At 35.3% G+C, this 21,657-nt stretch overlaps 1 protein-coding gene across 1 annotated transcript; it reads right to left on the bottom strand.

Annotated features, from left to right (window-relative positions):
- Positions 1-1,744: 1,744 nt before the first annotated feature.
- Positions 1,745-20,496, bottom strand: lrrcc1 (leucine rich repeat and coiled-coil centrosomal protein 1). The gene is made up of 19 exons (XM_088919238.1): positions 20,438-20,496; positions 18,943-19,148; positions 18,686-18,751; positions 18,301-18,468; positions 17,173-17,339; positions 16,365-16,580; positions 15,481-15,683; positions 14,078-14,261; positions 12,230-12,378; positions 11,566-11,770; positions 10,851-10,990; positions 10,134-10,335; positions 8,754-8,939; positions 7,417-7,591; positions 5,434-5,597; positions 4,822-5,030; positions 3,798-3,935; positions 2,935-3,070; positions 1,745-2,106 (listed from the first exon to the last, which is right to left on the bottom strand). Exons 1-19 carry the CDS (start codon positions 20,494-20,496, stop codon positions 1,987-1,989), a joined length of 3,093 nt encoding a protein of 1,030 aa, XP_088775364.1. The 3' UTR covers positions 1,745-1,986.
- Between the last annotated feature and the right edge of the window lie 1,161 nt (positions 20,497-21,657).

The following is a 21,657-nucleotide window of genomic DNA, read 5'->3' as shown; positions in this document are numbered from 1 at the left end:
GGTTCAAGCAGGAAATGACGCTGCATGACTGTTGCCAAAGCAACCGCACACGAGGAAAAAAAGAAGCGCACACACCCCACTTCACCTGTTAAAAATACGAGCGGACATTTAAAAGAACACCACCACCCAAGCAAGGTTAAACGAGAGGAGGCCACTTGTCCCTTCTCGCCTGCTTGGTTTACTAGTTGATAGGAGGAACTCATCGAGCCCCTGAAAAAAGCCAGTGTACAAGCCATCTTCGAAAACATGGGTGCAAACATACCTTTATGTAAAAACGTGTCCCCTGTGTTCGGTCAATCTTTAGACATCTATTGATTTAATTTCTGACGTTTTAGCTTAATATTGTTCTTTTTTCCCCCCAATTTATTTCCTCGCATTGGCTAGATTTAAAAAAAAGAAGAGTCAAACGTTTTCGGTCAAAGTTCCAAAATAGCCCCCAGTTAGTTGGGCACATTGCCATCCATTAATATTATTGATGTAGTCAATAACTTTAAATAGCGCTATTTTGAAAATTATTCGAAAACTAACAAGGTTACAAAAAATTCATGTCGAAAAAACTCCAAAATTGTACGCATTGGATTCTTAGATATTTGAGTGCATTTAAGATCCGCACCTTTTTATTATTGTAGCAATAATATATCACATTCAACTTTATTGTTGTCATTAGTTTGGGAACATGCAGGTGAGAACGAAAGTCACTGTCCTTCCCTTGCTCGAGTGCAGGTGTCAACATACACACGTATGTTTTTCATGTCTACTTCGTCAAGACATGTTTCCTAATATTTCTAGTTCATGTTTCTGCTACCTGTATGTAAGGTAGCAGAAACATACCAAGCCATAATACGAAACACAAACTGGTAATTGGAGCACTGAAGAGTCAAATTTTAAGATTCAGGTAAGGGGCTGTTGCTTTATTGATATAGGAATATTTATTTTCTATTTGTGGTACCTACCGGGCTAAAGAAAGCTCTCGCTTTTATTGTGATGCCAGTTTGGAATAAGGGAATTTTTTCTCCTTTGTATCTGTTTAGGGAGTGATTTAGTCCTGCATTGGGCCGTCTTCTTGTGCACTAAAGAGTTTCCTCATTTTTCTGCAAGGCATCTGTGCCTCATCTGCAAGGTTTAGCTCTGTTTCCTAGTTCTGTAAAAGACTACAGCCAGATACGCACAGTACGTGTAAATAAATAATAGAATTGGTTGCTCATCAATAATTAGTTGTTCCTCTTTTAAGTTTGCTGACTTATTTTTCCATTTCCTCACGGTGCTGGGTACACAGAAATCACATGCCTCTTTGTGTTACCACTCATTATTCCCTAACAGTAAGGGAAAAGCAATTATTTACTTTTGTAATTTGCTTGGAAAGCAAGCTGGTGTCAGGATCTGATTTTCTATTTGAATTTAAACATCACTTCATTTAATCTGTCTACACCCTCCGGTTAAGTAACACATTTAATACTGCAGGAACCTACAGTATATGATGTGTCAGTACTTTGGTTTGCATATATCATTATAAAAGGACTTACAAGTATGAAATATGGATTTCTATTCTGAGCTTATGTAAGGCCGAAAAAAAACAAATGTAAATGGAATGTTTGCCTTTAAGTGTAATCAAAGAGTTTATTTTCGAAAAAAAAATTGCTTCCAAAGTGCTTAATGAATTCTGTATACATTAGCACTATTTAACAAGTTAATATATTAAAATATAAAATCTTCTATTACAAAAATAAATACAAAAAAAATCTACAATGTTAATTCTTGGACAGAAATCAGTATTTGATTTTTGCTGGACTCTACACATCAATGAAGGGCTCTACATTCTCTGCAAACAACTACATCTTAATATTATGGTTGACTGTCTGATTTATAAAAAGTGAACAATGAAAAAGACTTATTACAGTGGTTTTGTAGCAAATAGTTATCACATCCAAACATTAACATAGGGCATGGGTGTCCAAAAGACATATGTAAGGTCTAGAAGAAACACCCTTATAACTGTTGGAAGTCTCTCAGGACACTTGTGAGTCTTCTCATTTTCTCCTCCATTGCTCTTTTGCTGCTTGCTGTTTCTTCTAGAAGTTGTCTCATTTCTCCTTCCACCTGAAATACCTTTGCAAGACAAAACATTGACACGTAAAGAATCCCAAATGTTGATTAAACATTGAGACCCTGACCACAATATTTAACTAACCATTTACCTACAGTATGTAGACTGGGAGAGTGGACTGATAGACAGAGATGACAGGTTATAGATGGATATTGACATCAGCTGGTCAGTACATGCCAAATTCAATTTTGTTCAGAGTTATCAGTCAGGGATCACTGTTGTGGTGTTTTTAGAGTCAAGATACACCTATGGGTTTCAAGGCAGTAAATGAGGTTTCTTGAATTTTTCAATGGGAAGTCCAGCACTTTGTTTTGTGCTACATATTTTTACATTTTACATTTACAACACTCTACAGCATGAGAAACTTTTTTCATAATCATAGCCTGGTGCTGATTTTTTTTAAATAGACCAAAATAGGCCTTTAATTTTAGAGAAGATGTAATTAGAGTCCTCAAAAAAGAACTAGCACTTTCATGGTTTTCAGCTTCATAGAGCTGCTATTACATTTAGGGTTATTACACCTGGAATAATTATACAATAGTTATACAAACATACTGACAGCTTTTGTCAACTGATCAGTTTCAAAATGCCTCCGACTTATACAACAGCATAGTGTTTAAACAAATTTCAATTTTTTTATACAAGACACATCAGTTATGGCTTGTATATACCACTATACTCTTTATAAGTACTAAAGCCTTTATACCTGTGACTTTAGTGGGAATCTAAAGACAATAAGTATGTATAATATCTACAGTCATGTAATGCAACAATGCAGAACTTCAAAACAAGAATTGAATATTTTTAAGTCCCTGGACTTGCATCATTACCTTCTGATTTGCTTCTTCTATCTGTTTTTGCTTTTCAGTGGCCAAGTGAAGCAGCTCTGCCTGATGGGCTGTCTGTACTGATTCCAGCTGTCTTCTGAAGGCATCATCTATAGAGTGAAGTTTCCCCACAGCATCTCTAAAATACCAGAGTACACATATGGAAAAATGCACATATGATAAACCTTATACCTGTGATGACTCCTATAAATAAATGCATACCAAATTTAAAATATTACTGACATTACCAGACAAAAAAGATCTTAAAACACAAAGTAGGTTTACAGCTCTAAAACTGGGAATATGAAACAGAAAAATAACTAGGCATTACATAAAAACCATCCACAGCCATATTGTGAATAACTAGTTTATACTTATACCATAGATACTATACATTTTGTCCTGCGGGTCTGCATTTGCCCTCTGAAATGCATATTTTTAAAGTCAATTTTTTTAATAAGCAATTTCCTTTGGATTTTGTCAAAATGAAAATCAATTCACTCTTTGTATATTTAAAATCACATGCATCTGATTACCCCAATATGATTTAAAATATTATGCCCTTATAAATGGGTATTACAAAATTAAACCAATAGAAAGTTTCAAAGTAACTTTTTATATTAAGATCTGAAAAGGGCCTGTCAAGACAAACTGTTGAACTCATGTTGTACGTGAGAAAATTTAAATAATGATGGCAAATACTACTTTAGTTTCTTGCAAGCACTGCAGTGCAGTGCATTTATGCATTATAAATGAACAAAAGTCCCTCTATAGTCTGCCTTTCTGAAAAGCATAAACATTTTCCTGCAATCCTTTTTTCTGGAAAGGTACAGGCATTTTCATAATGTGTCTATTTTATTACTTACTTTTGCCTCTGGAGGCACATTTCTTTTTCTTCAATTAGCCTTTTCTCTTTGGCATCAAAGTTAGTCTTCATGTGCTTCACCTGTGCTTCTAGGTGGGTCAGGAGTTCGGCTTTGTCCTGCCATTTTTTATTCATAGCACTGCAATGGTTTGAAAATAAAGACAATGGCGCCAAGATTACTTTATGACAGCAAGCAAGGTGTTATGAAAATCAAATGTAAGATATTTTCTAGTTTTGCTTACAATGTCACCAAAAAAACAACAACAATTATCCATTAGCTGAGAGAACAAATCCTTCTTATGTAGAACATTTGACATGCATAATAAATGGGACTACCATTTATTATTAAAACATAATTAAATGCAAAAATGTTTAAGCATAGTTCACTATGACTGTAAAGTGCTGTGATATTGATATACAGACCCGTTAAATGATGCTGATGGTTTTTATAAGATTCATAAACCAACTGCAATGACTTATCTGCACATTATTTTTGAACAACACAAATATAGGCATGTCAAGTAACCACTAGTAAGTGAGAATCTTTAGTAATTATGTAAATAAACTCATGTACAAATCAGAAAGTGCATATGTATTTAGGTTCTTTAAAAGGAAAATCATTTCAGCACTTATCTTGCTTGTTCATATTAATCTATATGAAAGGCGGGATACCAAAATTGAAATACACAGAAAAGTTACGGATTGACTATACAAGTATTCTCTTATTTAAAAAAAAAATCTACCCTCATTTAAATTTAAGAAAAGTTTCTTCCGCTCTGAAAAATTAGAAACTACTATTTTTAGTCAGATTATCAGTGAAATTTCCAAATTGAGAAATAAAAGAAAGATTGTGCTAGGCTCTTGGACATAAAAGGGAATGTATTCTGTTTTAAGGGCTATTTAGTGAAATATCAGTAAATTCTATACTAAGTATTGGTGTTATTGGTATTACATTTTCTTTGGCTCCAGCCTTTTTCTAATTACAAACACTAAGTAGCTTGTGTTTGAACTCAGATAATGTGTACCTGTAAGCTTTCTTCACTTCATGTAGCTCAGTCTCTTTCTCCACCAGATGCTGCTTTAACTCTTCCTTCCTGTAAGTCAGCTGTTCCACCTGCTCTCGGAGCTCCAGTACTGGCCCCCTCTCTTCTTCCAGTTGCTCCTGGAAGGCCTTCTGGGCCTGCAAGATTTCCTCACGGAGTTTCTTAATCTGTTCATCTCTTTCCTGTACAGCCTTTAAGAGAGAAGAAGAAGCAACACTGCCCAACAGAGAACTACTTGAATTGAATTTTTTACCTTGATCAAATGTGTGGGGATAATTGATCTACTGTATATATAATCAAACAGCTCATATTCCCCACACAGGTGAAGCCATGCTGGTGCAATCTTACCACTCCCTCCCCCACCATGACAGGCACTTAGCTATAATGTGTTATACTGCTGCTATTTTTGCGTTCTGAATATATAGACATTTCTTTACAGTATTCATATCCATACATTTTGTAATGTTACATCGTTGTATCTCAATGTATTTATTCATTTTATTAACAGTAATACTTGAAAAACTGCAAGTACTTTCAAAGGCTTCCAAGGGTGTGATTCACCAAGAAGATATCGACCACAAGTGTCACTTTTACCTCTTTCAGTTTCCGAATAGTCTCTGTTTGGTCTTCCACAATCTTAGCTTTGATCTTCAAAGCATCGTTGTCACGCTCATTCTGTTTCTTTAATGACTCAATTTCACCAGATAGGACTTCGATCCTGGCCTCCAGCCTGCCTCTGTCCTGTGCCAGTGAAGCCCCTGTGAAGACAAATGTACATTACCATTTTAACATGGTTCTCTATAGATACTGGGGCATCTTGCCAAGGTTTGGAACTGTTAAATTTACTTTCTGTTCATGCAAGTCACCGAGGTGTTTAATGTTTTTTTTGCAGCTGAAGATATTAAAACAGAAATTAATTTAATTTGCTCATAAAATATCTTCCAAGCATCTAGCACATTTACTGTAGATATTTTACAGTATTTGATTGAAATTAGAATTTTTCTTCTAATAATAATTGGTGTAATGTTTAATGTGTTTAAATAAACAAAATGCTTAATAATGTTTATTTTAACACTAAAACATCTAGTTGCTTACACGCAATATTAAATTACGAAATCAGAATTATGTAATAATAAATAGGTGTTGAGTCTGTAAGCAAACTCCGGGGTTGACCGGCTGCAGTCCTCAGGTGTCTCTCTATTTCCTATATTTCATTTCAGCCTAATCCCTCGCTGTTTTAATGAAATTAATCGTTTAATGTGTATGAGAGTTAAGATTCTACTGGCATCTTTGATAGCTGGATTTAAAATGGACTTGAAACTCATATAGGTATAAAAATACCTTTAAAACTCAGAGCAAGAGAAAATTCAAAGAAGCAGGGTAGAAGGAAAGAGAGAAGACACTGTATGAACTCTGATCTAGACCCAAGTAATCCCTGCTCTCCACTGGTGCAATGCCAGAATGGCCACAAGGTGGAACTGCAGATCAGTTTGTATTGTAGTAGGACAGCAGGTACGTGATTTTTTTCCCCTGATGTGTCAGAACCCTGAAGAAACAAGTAGTTAAGACAAACTTTGAGATTTTCCAGCAATCTCTGCTATAAATCTTTTTTCTTCACACCAGTGCAATTATTTTCTCCAACTTATAATTCAAAAATATAATTCATCATGTTACCCACAATTATTTTAGTAATATGTATTTTATATAAAAGGAAAACACTGGAGCAGTAATGCCCCCAAAGGCTTTGGAATGACTTTACATAGGATTTTCTTAATGTAGAAACAGATCTCCTTATACTTTTCCAATTGTACTGAAAGTCTGAAATTACATTTAACAAACATGTTTTAACCTGTCTAATGTTATGCAGACACATGGAATTAAAGTAAAACTCAACAACTGTTAAGAAATGATAGTGCTTAAACTGTCATTTCCATAAGCCTATTTAAGGAGAAACATATTAATCTTTTTGTCACATCCATGTCCTTCATTTGTCCTTTAAAATTTACAATTACTGTAATTTCAGAAATTATAAAAGGCCTTAAAATGCCCTGGAGGAAAAGGCCTTAAAATGCTTCCTGTTGAGAAAGTTGATTAACACATTAAAAGTGTTAATCACGGTCATAAAAGCCATGTTCTTCTTGACAATTTAAAACGATGAATAATGTTAAAATTAGGTCTATTATAGTGAATCCCACTTTTTTTCAAAAGGTGGCTCAATAGGTAACCAAACAGTTACTGTACTTTCCCATAGGTTAGAGCTAATGGTTTATGTTGAGTCAGATAGTAACAAAAACTGAATCTTTGGTCATTAACTGTAGAAATGTCTGGAGATAAAATCTTTAGTTATATGTATTTGGCATGGGCTCGTGCTTATAACATTGTAGCTGGTAAAACTGAAGTAAAAATATGATGCTGTCCAGTCATGTTTTATCAGAAAAATAAAGAATCTGATTGTATTCGTGATATTAATGACTATCATTTTTTAGAAGTATGAGTTTTTATCAGTAGTGGACACATTTCAGGTTGAGGTCCTGAGTAGGGATGATTTCTTGATTAACCCCTTTGCTGCCCCTGCACCTTGCTGTGCCAGCTCCTGCCCCCATATCCTCCTCTCCGCTCTGAGGCCATCAATCACGGACTCCTGGGCAGTGAGCTGCGAAATCAGCTTCGATTTGTCCCTTTTGAGAAGCTCAATCTGAACGTTTTGTTTCTTGTCTTCTTCCACCACAGCTTCCAAAGATCGTATTTGACTCTATAAACAAGAATATCAACATCAAAATATGACAGACCTTTTCACTTTAAGTGACCTAAAGGACGATCATGGAATAAATAAACCTTAATTTGTTAACATCAGACACTTCATTTTCCTAATGGCATGAAAATGCTGTGCCAACTCGTTGCTTTATCATGATCTGGGAATTAACTTTCAATAATTTAGAAATATAAAAACCATCTCAAAGTGTGAAGAAGGCTCAAGGTCTGTCATTGTCCTCAATGATGTCATTTTAAAATGACAGTTGTTAGCACACCATTTTCCACCCTCCCTGATTATACCTTGTAACATACACTATGAAAGAACTGCCAGACCTATTTCTCAAAAGAATTGATAACAATAATAATATTAATTACAAAAAAGTGTATACATTATTTTACATTGTGTAGACAGTGAAGGTTACTTTGAAAGAGATTAAATGCTATGCACAGTACTCAGTCATGTTACTGTAAGAGGATAAAGCAGTCAATAAATCTCAATGTGCTGCTGTCAGGCTTTGAATAGTTTTGTATTTATTAATAACTAAAATGTGAACTGCAAAACATAAGACAAACATGTTACATTTTACAGGATACTGATTATAATAAAGAAAAGCAGTGGTTAGTGCACCCGTTTTACAATTTAGCATATGAATTTGAACCCAGAAAAAGTACTTTCCTCATTATAATTAACATTCATTTTAAAAAGTTAATTTTTGTAAGCTCTACAAAGACAAACAAGAGGTTCAGCACCAACTGGAGAAGTGATGTGTCCCTCACTGATGTTACTGAGAGCCAACGGGTGCCTGGGAAGGTTCAGGGTTTAATATTAGTCTAGGAGCTGAGAAAACTCTGACCAACCTCAAATAATTGTGCTTGGGGAATCCCAGTTACAATTAGTTAGCTTGAAATCTAAACATGTGGACCATAGAGCTGAAACTACACTCTGAATAAGTGAACCTACCAATTTTGCAACTCAGGTGTCACCGTGAAACCTGACACTTCAAAAGAACACTGTAATGCTTGCAGCCATGAATACATTGGACTGTAACTCAGACATGTATTCAATTTTCAGCACCTCTCTACCTTTTTCTCTTTGTGTTATACTTGCATTCAGTATAACTGCTTCAAATTAATGCTCACACAGCTGCATGACCTCATACCTTCAACTCCGAGACAGATTCTTGTTTGGACTTTACCAGCTCCGCTATTCTTGCTTTCTGCTCTTTCACCATGGCTGTTAGGTCCTGGACCAAAACTGCAGACTGCTTCTCCTTCTGCTGGAACTTAGCCAAGGCTCTCTTGTGTTCCAATAACTCTGCTGACACATGGTCAAAGCCTTCTTTTACCTAGCTCAAAGAGAACACATAACATCATATAACATCTCACAGTTACACAAAAGTATAGTTTTTGATTGTTTTTGAATAATTTCTTGCTGCTTTTGTCATGTTTAGTGCCGGATCGATTTTGGGACTAAGCATTTGACTTTAGATCCAATGTTTCTACAGCATTTTTTTCCCTATAAGGTGAAAAGGTTGGTTTACTTTTTCAAGAATATGCAAGGCACCTACCTGCATTTTAAGCTTAGTACATTGAACATTATTTATGCTAAGAGAAGGGACTAAAAACAGCCATTATTCTCATGAAAAAAACTACCAATGTCTTTATTTTGATCAGTTAGAAATACAGTATAACTCGAACTGGTGCTCCCACAAGCCAAAGAATAAAAACCACTCTGGACCTTAACATGATGCAACACTGTGAGGATGTACTGAATGGTGAGAGAGAGAGAGTGGTCTTCCAAGGTTCAATACATTAGCAACACACTGCATCACAAGGACATTCCTCAAATGAAAGTGATTCCTCTTATTGTCAGGACCTAATGACCCCTTTTATGACAGTGATGGGAATAAAGCAGCAAGGTAATCACTGAATTGGGAATTTAACATTTAGAAGGGAGGATTTATTTAGTGTCTTTGACAAAAACTTACCAAAGTTCTCAATTTTTCTTCTCACTTTATTTTGCCTTATGTTATATTCTACTAAGGAAAACACTTCCTTTACACATGGTTTCAACACAGCGTAGGTTACATTCAATCCATGTTCAGAAAGGAAAGTGAGCATTCAATCTCAATGTTTAGTATTTACAAATTAATTAAATGAATCAGCAGCCGTGTCATTAATTTTAACTATGGGTGTCTGCTCAGGGAAACTAGAGAAGAATATTAACTGGGTGACTTTCATTACTCCAGTGCAAAATATGATCTGGGTTTTAGGTATAATTTTAAAGCTTTTAAGATGAAGGTCTATTCAATGCATGTGCAAAAATGTTGTTTTTTCTGTTGGGTGGAGCACATTTTACATTGGAGCAAAATGGCCTGTAACTAAACAATGATGGTAATAGACAGCAAGCTTCTGGAATCACCAACATGCATTAGGTTTGGGAATAGTTATGTAGAATACTAAATATTTTACAGATTTGGGCTACGTGTCTTACAAAATGCAAGATAGTAGACTGAAGGGTTACAATGGGTCTTGTATACCTCTTTAAACCTTGTAGCCTCAATGGTGAGAGCCATGCGGAACTCATCTTCCAACTCGCTATACTGCTGCCTCATGGCTGCCATCTTCTCTTGCAGTTCGGTTACTTGCTGAGAGTGTCTTTGCTCCATCACTGCCACCTCCCTCGCCAAGGCTTCTCTGAACTCAGGGCCAGTCAGAGTTACTCTGGACTCCAATTCCTTTCTAACCAATTAATATGGAAAAATAAACGTTTCATCATAATGATTTGAATGTAACTATTTAACTGTGATTACAGTTACCTGAAACTGGAAATTATATTTAATCAAAAAGTCATTAACAGTATGCCCGTTCTTTGTTTTACAAGGGTTCACTTAGTGAATTGTCATTTTAAGTCACTGATCTTCTGGTATTCTGAATCTTCTTTTTCGAAACTCTTTCTTTTCAGTTGAACGAATACAAATCTTGCATGCCAAGACACAGAGGAGCGCAAATACCTTCCACACAGACTCTCGCTGCTTAAAATTGGCCAGTTACTCATAAATATGACAGTGGTTAAATTGTTAATATGTTAAAATGAAATACTGTATTATACTATTACTTTCATCTCAAAATCTAAAAGGAGCTGGTGAAAATTCAATCACCTTTACCTGTCCAGCATAGTGCTTCTGTCTGGTACACACACAGCCTTAATATGGTTAAATTGTTCAGTTTCTGCTCTTAATGTATTTTATGCATACCTGTGCACCTGTTCTTTAGACGCTAGGAGTTCATGCACCTGTTGCAGTTTCTCCTTGTGCTGTCGGACAGATGCTCTCAGAATTTCCACCTCCCTCTTAAGTGCTGCAACTTTAAACTCCAACTCCTGGTTCTTTTTCATCTGCAGGTAAATAAAAATTGGGTCTCTATTTCCAATAATGTTAAAGGGAATCCATCTGTCAAATCAGCCAAAATGCTTTTAATGTGAATATATCTGTGATTACCAATGGACACTAAAAATAGTTAATGAATCCTTGTAAATAAGGGAAAATGTTTATTGAAATCATGCAATGTCTTCTTTATATATTTAGACTTACAATCCCAATATTCCTGCAAAAGTATACAATAGTGACTAAGATTCATTATAGACTGCATAGCTTCAAATTATGAAAAGGTTCATTGACTATTATTAAAATATATCACCATATGCTGTGTGTAATTTTAAGGTAATGTCACTGTATTTAATTTGTTTTGAATTGTATTCCTGTAATGTTATGTTTACAATTAAACCATAATTAGCTTTACAATATACAGTATGCTTCTCAAACAGTAATGTTATACAACAAGGTAGCATACTGAACTTTAATCATATAATGCTCTATATCTTACACTGTGATGTACTCCATTTAGAGCTTCCCACATCAGAATGCAAGCACACCTGTCTCAGTAACCTAAGGCACCACCAGTGTACTGTACCTCCTCAGCTTGCTGCTGGGCCCTCAAGGCCTCCCTCTTAGCCACACTGTCCTCAAGGCTCTGCAGAGACCTCTGCTGCTGTTCTTCACGGCTCTTGCACTCTCTCAGCTCACCGACCAGAGCTTTGTTGCTCTCCATCAGTTCTTCAACACTTGCCTGGAGTTTGCTTTTTTCTTCCTTTTCCTTTAGAAGGAGCTCCTTTAATCTTTGAATGAAATAAATATATATATATAGTCTGGTTGCTTACGAAGGAACATAGAACTAAACATTCACATCAGTGTCTAAATTTAGTCTTGATTCATACAGTTCGATAAGTACAGACATAGGTGCAAAAATAACTTTTTCTAGAGTCTACATAAACCAAAAGCTACAAAGAAATGCTCTATAAAGGCCCATATTTTCAGTACATGGTAAAGGAATGTAGTGTCCTGGCAGAACTCCGCTCACGCTTGCACAATCTCACCTGCCTAAGGTTCTTGATGGTAGACTAGTAGTAGACTAGACCTGACAACGGGCCTGCAGTGAAGTAAGGGCTACTCTGTTTTATATAGGTGGGTGCTTCAGTAGTGGGTGAAATAAGTACATGTAAATGTACATGTATTGTCCTATATGTAAAGTACTTTAGTATTAAAATAATTACATAAATGCAAACAATAAGTCATACCGGTCAGTGGTGTACAGTGCCATATTCTGAAGATCTTTCTCTTCAGTGGCACGAGCTTGCAGGTTTTTGAGTGTTTCAGTTAGTTTCTTCACTGCCTGTTCAGCCTTCCACCTCCTTTCTCTCTCCTGGTCACGTTCTTCAATTATTGCCTGCAGAAAGATTTTAAGAATCGCACTAGATTTTGAAAAGTGTACTATTTCATTACTAGGCTACCAAGCAACAAAGTTGTTTGAAAATTAGTTTATGTATTTGTTAGTAGCAAAAACAGCTAATGAATTCATTTGGTTGTATTTAGTACTGTATCATTTTGAAACTGTACCATCTGGGGTGTCTTGTTCACTACTGTAAATATTCATTTATTTATATATTTATCTACCCATTACATAATTTTAATTTTACTTATATACCAATACTACCTCAATAGCTGCTAATGATACTCGGTCCCCCCCTTCATGCATGTTCTTTTGTGTTGTACTGCAACATGATGGTGGCTGTTCTAGTGTATTGTGCACCTCGGCCCAAGAGAAACTATATTTCGTTCTCTGTTGTACATTTATATAACTGCAGAATGACAAAGTGAACTAAACTGAATTCAGCTACATAGCATGTAAAGACACGCTGTAACAAGACAAAAAATGCAAGCCAATGTGTTTAAAAGTATTATTAACTCAGGGGTGATGGTCAGCTTTAAAGTTGTATAACTCTGTTGTACAATAAAGTTGTAGGACTATAGAGAATACACAGATAAGACACGTAGTCGGTATTATATGTTGCCCATACACTCTGGATTTAATGACAGGAAAACAAAGAAGATGGCATTTTTAAATTTAATATATCAAATATTTAGACTGCACTGAGCAGGGAGAGTTTTTAAACTATATATAGAACTTTCATATGGGAACGTCATTTGCACCTAATCCAGTGAAAGCATGGGTAAAACTGAATTCCTTACACTTATATAGCGCTTTTCTGGACAACACTCAAAGTGCTTTACAGATAATGGGGATTCCCCTCCACCACCATAAATGTGCAGCATCCACCTGGATGATGCGATGGCAGCCATAGTATGCCAGTTTGCTTACCACAGATCAGCTATCAGTGGGGAGGAGAACAGAGTGAGGAAACCAATTCATAGATGGGGATTATTAGGACGCCGTGACTGGTACTGATCATATTTGTTTTTCCCTCCTGTGAAACCACAGCTTTTTGGTGCAACAATGAAATTGCATTTACCGAATGTATCTTGGAATGCAGACAGAAATTTTGATGTACTTTTGTTATCAAAAAGTAATTTCAAAATATAAAAAAGTCAAAATTAGCTAATTTAACTAAATCAAATAAAATAGGCCACACAAGATGTCCAATATCCTTACAGGTGATAAAAAATATCTTGAGTGGAAAGGATTAAAAAATGAATATACTGACATGTTATTTTGTTTTCTAGGGGCAACATATCTAGTCCATGAGTCTTTATTATCTCGTGCTGCCAAACAAACTGAGCCAAGAGTGCAAGGTTCAGCTTGGTCAGTGTCTGTGTCACCAAGCTGCTGCTTATTAGCAATAGTAATTGCAGATGTGAGTAGAGTGAGGTAGAGTCTATTATTTCTAGCAGATTTGTTTTTCACAATTCCCTCAAGGACAGCAAACCACCATATGGGTGAAGAAACACAGGAAACAGTAAAGAACTGTAACGTCTAAATGGACTGATACAGTCATTTAAATTGTTTGGCTTAGAATTTGCTTTTAATTTGTAATTATATTCATCCATCCATTTTCTAATGAATGGAGTCATGGGGGAGGTGCAGCCTATACTGCCAAGCAGCATGAGCAAGGAAGAGTAAAACATACCCTGTATGTTGTTTCTTCAGAGTCACGTACTCTGGTATCCAATGAAGAAACGTTCTGCAATTGCAGTCCTTTCTTCTTCTGGCTCCCAGCAGTCAGTGGCTGAATGTTCTGGGATGTTCTAAAAGAAACCTCCTTCCTAAGACATGCTGTTTTCTTTGGGCCTTTAGCAGCGATATCTTGTTCACTGGAAAGACAAGATGTTCACACAGACGTGGAGTCAGCTGAACAGAAAACAAATCTGTTTCAGTAGCTTTCATATTGAAGATTATGATCAAAAAGCTTTATCTGTATAACTTAATGGCCTGTCCATTCTTCCTTTCATAAAAGACACGTTATGTCCCTTTGGACAATTAATTGAATTTGATTACTAAGAAAATACATGGAAATTGAAAATTATAAAGTCTTATACAGCAAATTAAAACCAAAGAATAATGTGAGTGAGGTGCACTTTCTAAGGCACTGAGTTTCAAACTAAAATAACTAGGAGATCCATATTGTTTCACTCAATGTTTTTACATTGTACTTTTTTAGATATATTTAAAATACATTTAATTTCTTTTTTGTTCTTACAATGTACTCTTGAAAATGAAACATGAAACAACCTGCATTATTCTCTTAACATTCAGACCCTTATTACTATGACTTTTACATCTCCTACTTATTACTTACTATAACTACCACTGAGATCTCAAGGTCACAGCCTTTGACTTCTATCATCTTCCAGTAGAAAAAAACAAACAAAGTATAACCTTGTTTTGGCCTTATTTTCAGTTAGTGGTACTAAAGACAAAAACTTTTATTCCATTTGACTCCAGAAATGAAACACTTTTCACAGCTTGTATGTAAAGACGTATTGTCAATCCAGAGGACTGGTTAAGGTTCTAAAAATAAATCAAGCCATATTTTATAAAAGTCCAGCCATCTATTTTTAGTTATTGATCAGGCTGCCTTGACTCGTATAAAAGTCATCACTGTCACTTGCAGCTTGGGTGCAAAATCAAATACTCCCTGGAATCAACAATGAAATATGGGTTTCTGACAGAATGATGATTATCACTGAATGCACATTGTCCCAATAGAGAAACTGGTAAAACAAAAATCAATAAGCAATTTTGTCTGAAAATACAAAAAGTACTGAATGTTGATTGTTTGTTTCTAAAATAAAGAAAAAAAAGTCATTTAAAAAGTGGTCTAGACTACAGAAGAACATTAAACAAAAATGAACACTTAATGTATGTAAAGTAATTATAATATGGAACACTGATTTCACATCTGTTGTGCTAAAATTAACTGGAACAAATGCCTACAGTATATGGTCACGTTTGCTGTGGCTTTTTGGAAAGTACAATACATTAAGCTCATAGCTATACAATAAGAAGAAATAATTTGTTAGAGGATCATACCTGTCTGATCTCTTGCCTGACGTGTCTTTAGTCAATCGCTTTCCGGTTGCTTTATTGGAACTTCTGTATTTGGGAATTCTGGATCTCCTAGAACCTTTCTTATTGTTCTCTTTGGCACTGTCACATTCACTTTCTGATGTGTAATCAATGTCTCTCTTTGCCTTCCGTACAACAGAGGGAGTTGAGCTTGAACTACTGGGGACCTGCAAGTTTTGTTTTAATTTTATGCAGTTTATTAATACAGAAAAAAAAATGTGACAAAATGATCTTCCTTTGTTTATTGGTGTCCGTGTATGAATGCTTGTGATTTCCTGCTTTAGTAGTCACCTCTTTAATGTTTATATTCATTGTTTTAAACACATTCAGCATTTACCTGTGCAATTTAAATAAAAGAATTAAAAATGCACAAACTCTTCCACAAATATTTGGAAAAGAATAAGAAAATTTAATGATGCTTAAATCAAAAAACAAATATGAAAAAACAGTTTTAAATATTTTCACATACAGAATTCTACCTGTATACCAAACATTGCACTGGGTATTGGTAGGTACATAGCCTACTGTATTGTCTGCAGTAGAAAGTGGAGACTTTATTTTTTCATTGGTAAACTGACTATTTCTAGCAGATTGTGTGCTTGTATTTATTTCTAGCACACAGTGTGCTTGTGTGCACTGTTTACTATAGTTTTTATAGATGCACTGAATTCATAACAAAATGTGTTCTAATCCTTCTACTGCGAAACAGTCAATGCCTAGAAGTAAGATTTTGGCCTTAAGCTGTATTTGAACCCAACACTCTAAAAATGAGGTGTTTTAATGTAAAGAGACCTAAACTATATCTAGTAAATTAATGAGTCATATCACACATTTTTATAACAACCTACCTGATGAAATAGCTGAGAAACCTGATGCTCCAATTTTTTAATTCGCAGTTCATTATACAGATTGCAAGAGTTTGGTTTTGTTTTCTCCTCTTCAGAAAGTGAATTTTCTCCTGTATGCACTTTTGGTCTTCTGTCAACCCCTGTACTATTTCGCTGGTGAAACTGGGTCAGCACTTTATCAATGCAAGGGGTGGCAATTGGTACATTAGAATTAGGCTGGAAAGTAAATGAGAATTGATCTTACTACTCCATAAGAGGCACAACAGTGCTTAAACAAAACTATATCTAAGATCAACTTATTTTGATAAATGTAAAATTCCTTGACTAAAAATAAAGCAGCTTTATACTAAAGCACATATGCATGAATTTAAGTTTTGACACGTTATCCATATCAGAAGTAATTACAGAACATGTACAGAACACTTATACAACATACTGCATAGGGATGTAGAGCTTCACATGACCATTTTTATTACCCTTTAAGACTGAAATTGTGTGACTTTCATGGAAAAAGAAATTAATAATGAAAGGTTTAATGTGACCTGAAATATATACTGTTGATATACGGTATACTAATGTATAATGTATGATGAAGAAACATGGAATGATAAAACACTATGTATTATTCAGTATAGCCATTTAAAGGTTTTCTGAACAGAATCTGAGAAACGTTTGATTGAATAAGTTGCCTTATCTTATAAAACAAGAAAAGACATTTCTTTTCATGTTCTGGGCTAAAGACTAAAACATATGTGTCACTGCACACTGAATTTCAATTATTACATGTACAAAACTTAAAAAGACTTACTTTTTCTGCATTCCCACTAGTGTCAGAGGATTCCAAGAAATCTACAAAATCTTCTAGCCCAGGTACATTAATTGAACTGCAATCAGCCAACATGGGCTCACCGTTTCGATTAACACCATCAAGAGCAACCAGCTGAGGCAAAGACTGTAGAACAATCTCTCTGTAACCTTTAAAACACAAGGAATATATTTAGGAAAAATGTTGCTGGCTGTACAACAAATTCATACATTCCACTATCTAATAAAACATTCAAAAATGTAACATTTTATACATTTTCACATGCTCAAGATACCACATGATTCCTCTTACTTGGAACTGTCTTTACATTCTTTCCAGATTGATAACATCAATATGAATTAATCATTAGGGCTATGGAAAAGCAAAAAAATAAACAATATTAAAACAACTGAACAGTTGTTTCTTTTTATTAAATAGGAATGTGCAAAACCATCTTTATTGCATTTGTTTTTTCTTTTATAAGGATAATTAAATACATAAGGACTATATCAAACTTATTTGTTTTCTGTTCTTATCTGTATCTAATATGCAATAGAACCTAGCAGAAATAGTTTTAGAGATTCTAAAATAACCTCTAACTCCAGCACTTCCAGACCGTAAAACACAGTTAAAGCAGGCTTAGTTTTAAACCCACTTTAAGAAACTCCTCAGAAAGTAGCCTAATTTCAAACCCCTGGTTCAAATCCAGCACTCGTTTACTGTTGAAGCTCTGGCCAGTCACTATAGGGATTAGGGCAGCTACATTACACTTAGTGTCAGCATTTCAATTGCTGAATAGCAGTGTGATATTTATTGAAATGCATGTCTACACTTTAACTGGCTATATCTTTTTAGCTTCCATTCCGAGTTGCAGTGCGCACAAAGGTCATCTGCCTGACAACCACAAGCCTCAGACGCCAGCTGCAGTTCTGACAAGTTTGTTTCCCCAGGGGCAGGTAAGAAGCTGACTGTAGAAAGGCTGAATATCAGCAGATGTTTTCAAAATGGGTCCCTGCAATTGCAGGGCAAATAATAATAAATAATGTAATATGAAGTTATGAAATAGAACCAAACTTGTTCTTTTGACTCTTTTTTTAATACCATTTTTTAATTTCATATAGGTCCACCTACCTGGAACAAGGCAGACTGGGTTGTCTTTTCCATCCATGCTTAAAGTAAGTTCAGTCAAATTCTGTAATCCCACCATGCACTGCAGCACTTGATTTATGCTGCTCACTTGGTTACTGTGCAGATTCAGATGTCTCAGTCTGTGGCCAGTCCCATGAAGGTACAGCAATCCTGCAGATGCAAAACAAGTTTACTCTGATCTTGCTATTAGCTCCATTTGATTATTTTAAGGATTATTTATTCAAATATGGGCATAAGCAAAACCTAAGAAATAACATACAATTTCAATTAATCATTTAAGCATATTATTTTATGATGTTTTATGATGGTTTTCTACTTGAAAATCAGAGGGCTATTTTCAAGACATTATATTTGTAAATACACTCACCAGTCAAGTCACTTATCTGATTGTAAGACAAGTTCAATCTGATCAAGTTCACTAAACAATTTAACCCTAAAAAAAGAACAAAATGTAATTAAAGAACAATCTAGCAGTATATTGTCAGTTTGGTTAGATTTACGTAGTAGTGCGTTGATTCTGTACATAAAAGATGATGTCAGAACTTTCAGGAAGGTGTTTTTCATATTAGGGTAAAAGGGGCACCATTTCATTAAGTTTGCTAAAGGCGGCCACTGAATATTTACCTTCAACTTTAGTTATTAAGTTGCATGATAAGTTGAGAGTGTGCAGGGATGTGAGCAAATCCAGGCCCTCAATTCGGGTTATCCGATTGGACGAGAGGTCCAGATGTCTCAGTTGCCATGCCAAAGCCAGGCCCTCTATCTTGACTATTCGGTTACAGTGAAGACTCAGTGACCTCAGCTTTTCACTTACAGGAATTTCTAACAAGCTGCAGAGGGAGAGAAGCACAATGTTAGCTTGCTTACAATTAAACAAAAATCCAAAAAATATACTACTTATATGCAGCATTTTTATTTAGAAAAAAAACATGGGTGGCAGCAGAGACACTGCAGATTCAGAATAAGCCGAAAACCTTCATTCAAGACACAGGACCCACTCTGTGGAATTTCTTCTTTCTAGAAGCTGAAATGAAGGTAGACAACATGTATTGCAGAAAGCACCTAAAAGGTCATTCTGATGTAATACCAGACACCAAAACCTTTTTAATTATCTGTAGTTTCCTGCTTACTGTGGATTACCTTTCTCTGCTCTGCCCCACTATTTCCTTGTTCCAGTTCAAATGACTTCTGCTAAATATTAATTAAAATAATTCCCGAATAAAGGCTAATATCTACTAAAAGCCTTTGGAGACATCTTATAAAGAAATCCCTGCTTCTCATCCAGCAGTCCAACCCAATGATTGTAGATGGAAGAACCAGTGAAATACAACCACTGTATGAGAGCATCACTAAGGGATGATGAAGTCAGCTGGGGAATTCTCTGCCTGTTTGTTGAAAGCAGCCTCGTTTATTGTCCTTGTATCAATGGGCCTGAAAACGTAGTCACTGGGAGTCTCTCCAAAGATTGACCTTAAGCTGCTTTACACTGCACAAGCAATTCAAATGGACAGCCTACAGTACAATTTAAATATTAGGTGAAACTGACCAAATCTGGAGGAAGAAAAAACATCTGCTTATTTTACATGCATCACAAAAAGATTACAAATAGGAGAATTCAACCAGCGTTCCACTTGTCAGAAAGAGTAATGCAACACTATTAAAGCATACTGTTCTGGGAAAAGTCTTTGAGCTTCATAAAATGTCTTTTAACACTTCAGATTTCCTGTCAGAAGCTTCATTAGACGAAGCACCCACTATGTAAAAAAATGCAGAGAAAATCAACAAAAAAGACTATATACACAGTGAAAGTTGAAGATGTGGTGGTAGTGCCTTCATCCATCTCCATTAATGTTATTCAATAATTTATTAAGCGTAATAAGCAATGCCGTTGTCCCTATTTACTTAACAATACAGTTTTGTAAATTCTTCTAGTTGATTAATCTGAGACATAGGACCTTATGTATACGATTCTCTGCCTGTGGTAAGTTTAATACAAAAAAGAAAAACAAACTCGGATGTTATACAGTATAAGCGCAAAGGAAAACGTAAGGCTTTAAATAAGGTAAGGGAAGTTTTGTTAATTATATACAAGAAACTCACAGTATGACTAAGTTCTTACCTTGTTATGTTTTTGTCAATGAGGCAAAGCTCTCCGTATAAATGCTGATTTTCTGCCATTGTCCGAATTTCTGAGGGAAACGTTTGATAAGTGTTGAAGTCATCGCGAAGATTAAAATACCAAGTTTAATTTATTTATGAATCAGTGTTGATACAGGAATCATGAAAGGTTTAAAAAGGCAAAAAATGAAAACGAACCAAGAAAATTAAAATCAGTTGTATGAAACTTATACTGTATGTCATACATCCTACGGCACAATCTTAACGTACATCAAATACAAAGCAACTCAAAACAAATCCTTTTAAAAGGGTTTCTTTTACATCCCCTTACTTTTGATGTAGTTTAAACTGGAACTCGGCCTCTTGTACATCCTAATCGGTTTGAACTGCTGATGAAATTACATTTTCTGCAGGAACCTGATTTTTGTTTATTATTTTTGCGAATGCTTCCCTTAATAGCATTTCATTAAGAGACGTGCCCACTTTCATTAAAAAGGAAAACAATAATTTCACTTACCTCGTGAGGTAATGAAAATGCAGAGCAAAACTTCATATCTCAAAACTTTCCTACAAAATAGTGGGTTTATCAAGTTTAGTAATTTTGGCTATAAATGAACAAGTAAATTCTCAGCCTATTATAATTTTCGCGTTGGTATATTATAACTACTACAGTAAGATGTAACCTGAAAATAAAAAAACAACGCTTAACCCAACCCAGATTCAGTTGAGGTGTTTTTTGTTTACTCGTTTTTACCGCTGACAGCTTAAATTGACCGCTCTCACTGGGCGCTTACTTCTTACGTCATCAAAACACACCAGACGAAGTAATATGCCGCTATTCATTTTAAGCAAAGTGCTGTGCTTTATCTTTTTTTTTCAGATTTATTCCTAAATAAATTAGGATTAGCAGTTAAACCCAACTCTTATGATTCACATAAATAGCTCGCTTAAAAAATAGATTAATAAAGACGTACAATAAGGAAAATCCATTCGTAGTTTCTGTTGCTATAAACAAATTTTCATTAGCACAACTACTGCCGCCTTCCGCCCTGGACTGCTTTGCATGCCCAGCGTCATACTAGTTACAATGGTAACGTTTTACAAGATGTTAGGGAGGAGCAATGTAAAAAGCCTGAGAAAGGGTACTTTTGGAGAATACCTGTAATTCACAGAATCACTGTGATCCCGAAGGTTTATCATTATAATGCATCTTTGTGAAAA

The sequence above is a fragment of the Atractosteus spatula genome, chromosome 6 (assembly GCF_055471065.1).
Source record: "Atractosteus spatula isolate fAtrSpa1 chromosome 6, fAtrSpa1.hap1, whole genome shotgun sequence".
NCBI lineage: Eukaryota > Metazoa > Chordata > Actinopteri > Semionotiformes > Lepisosteidae > Atractosteus > Atractosteus spatula.
This window is presented reverse-complemented; position numbering and strand designations above follow the sequence as displayed.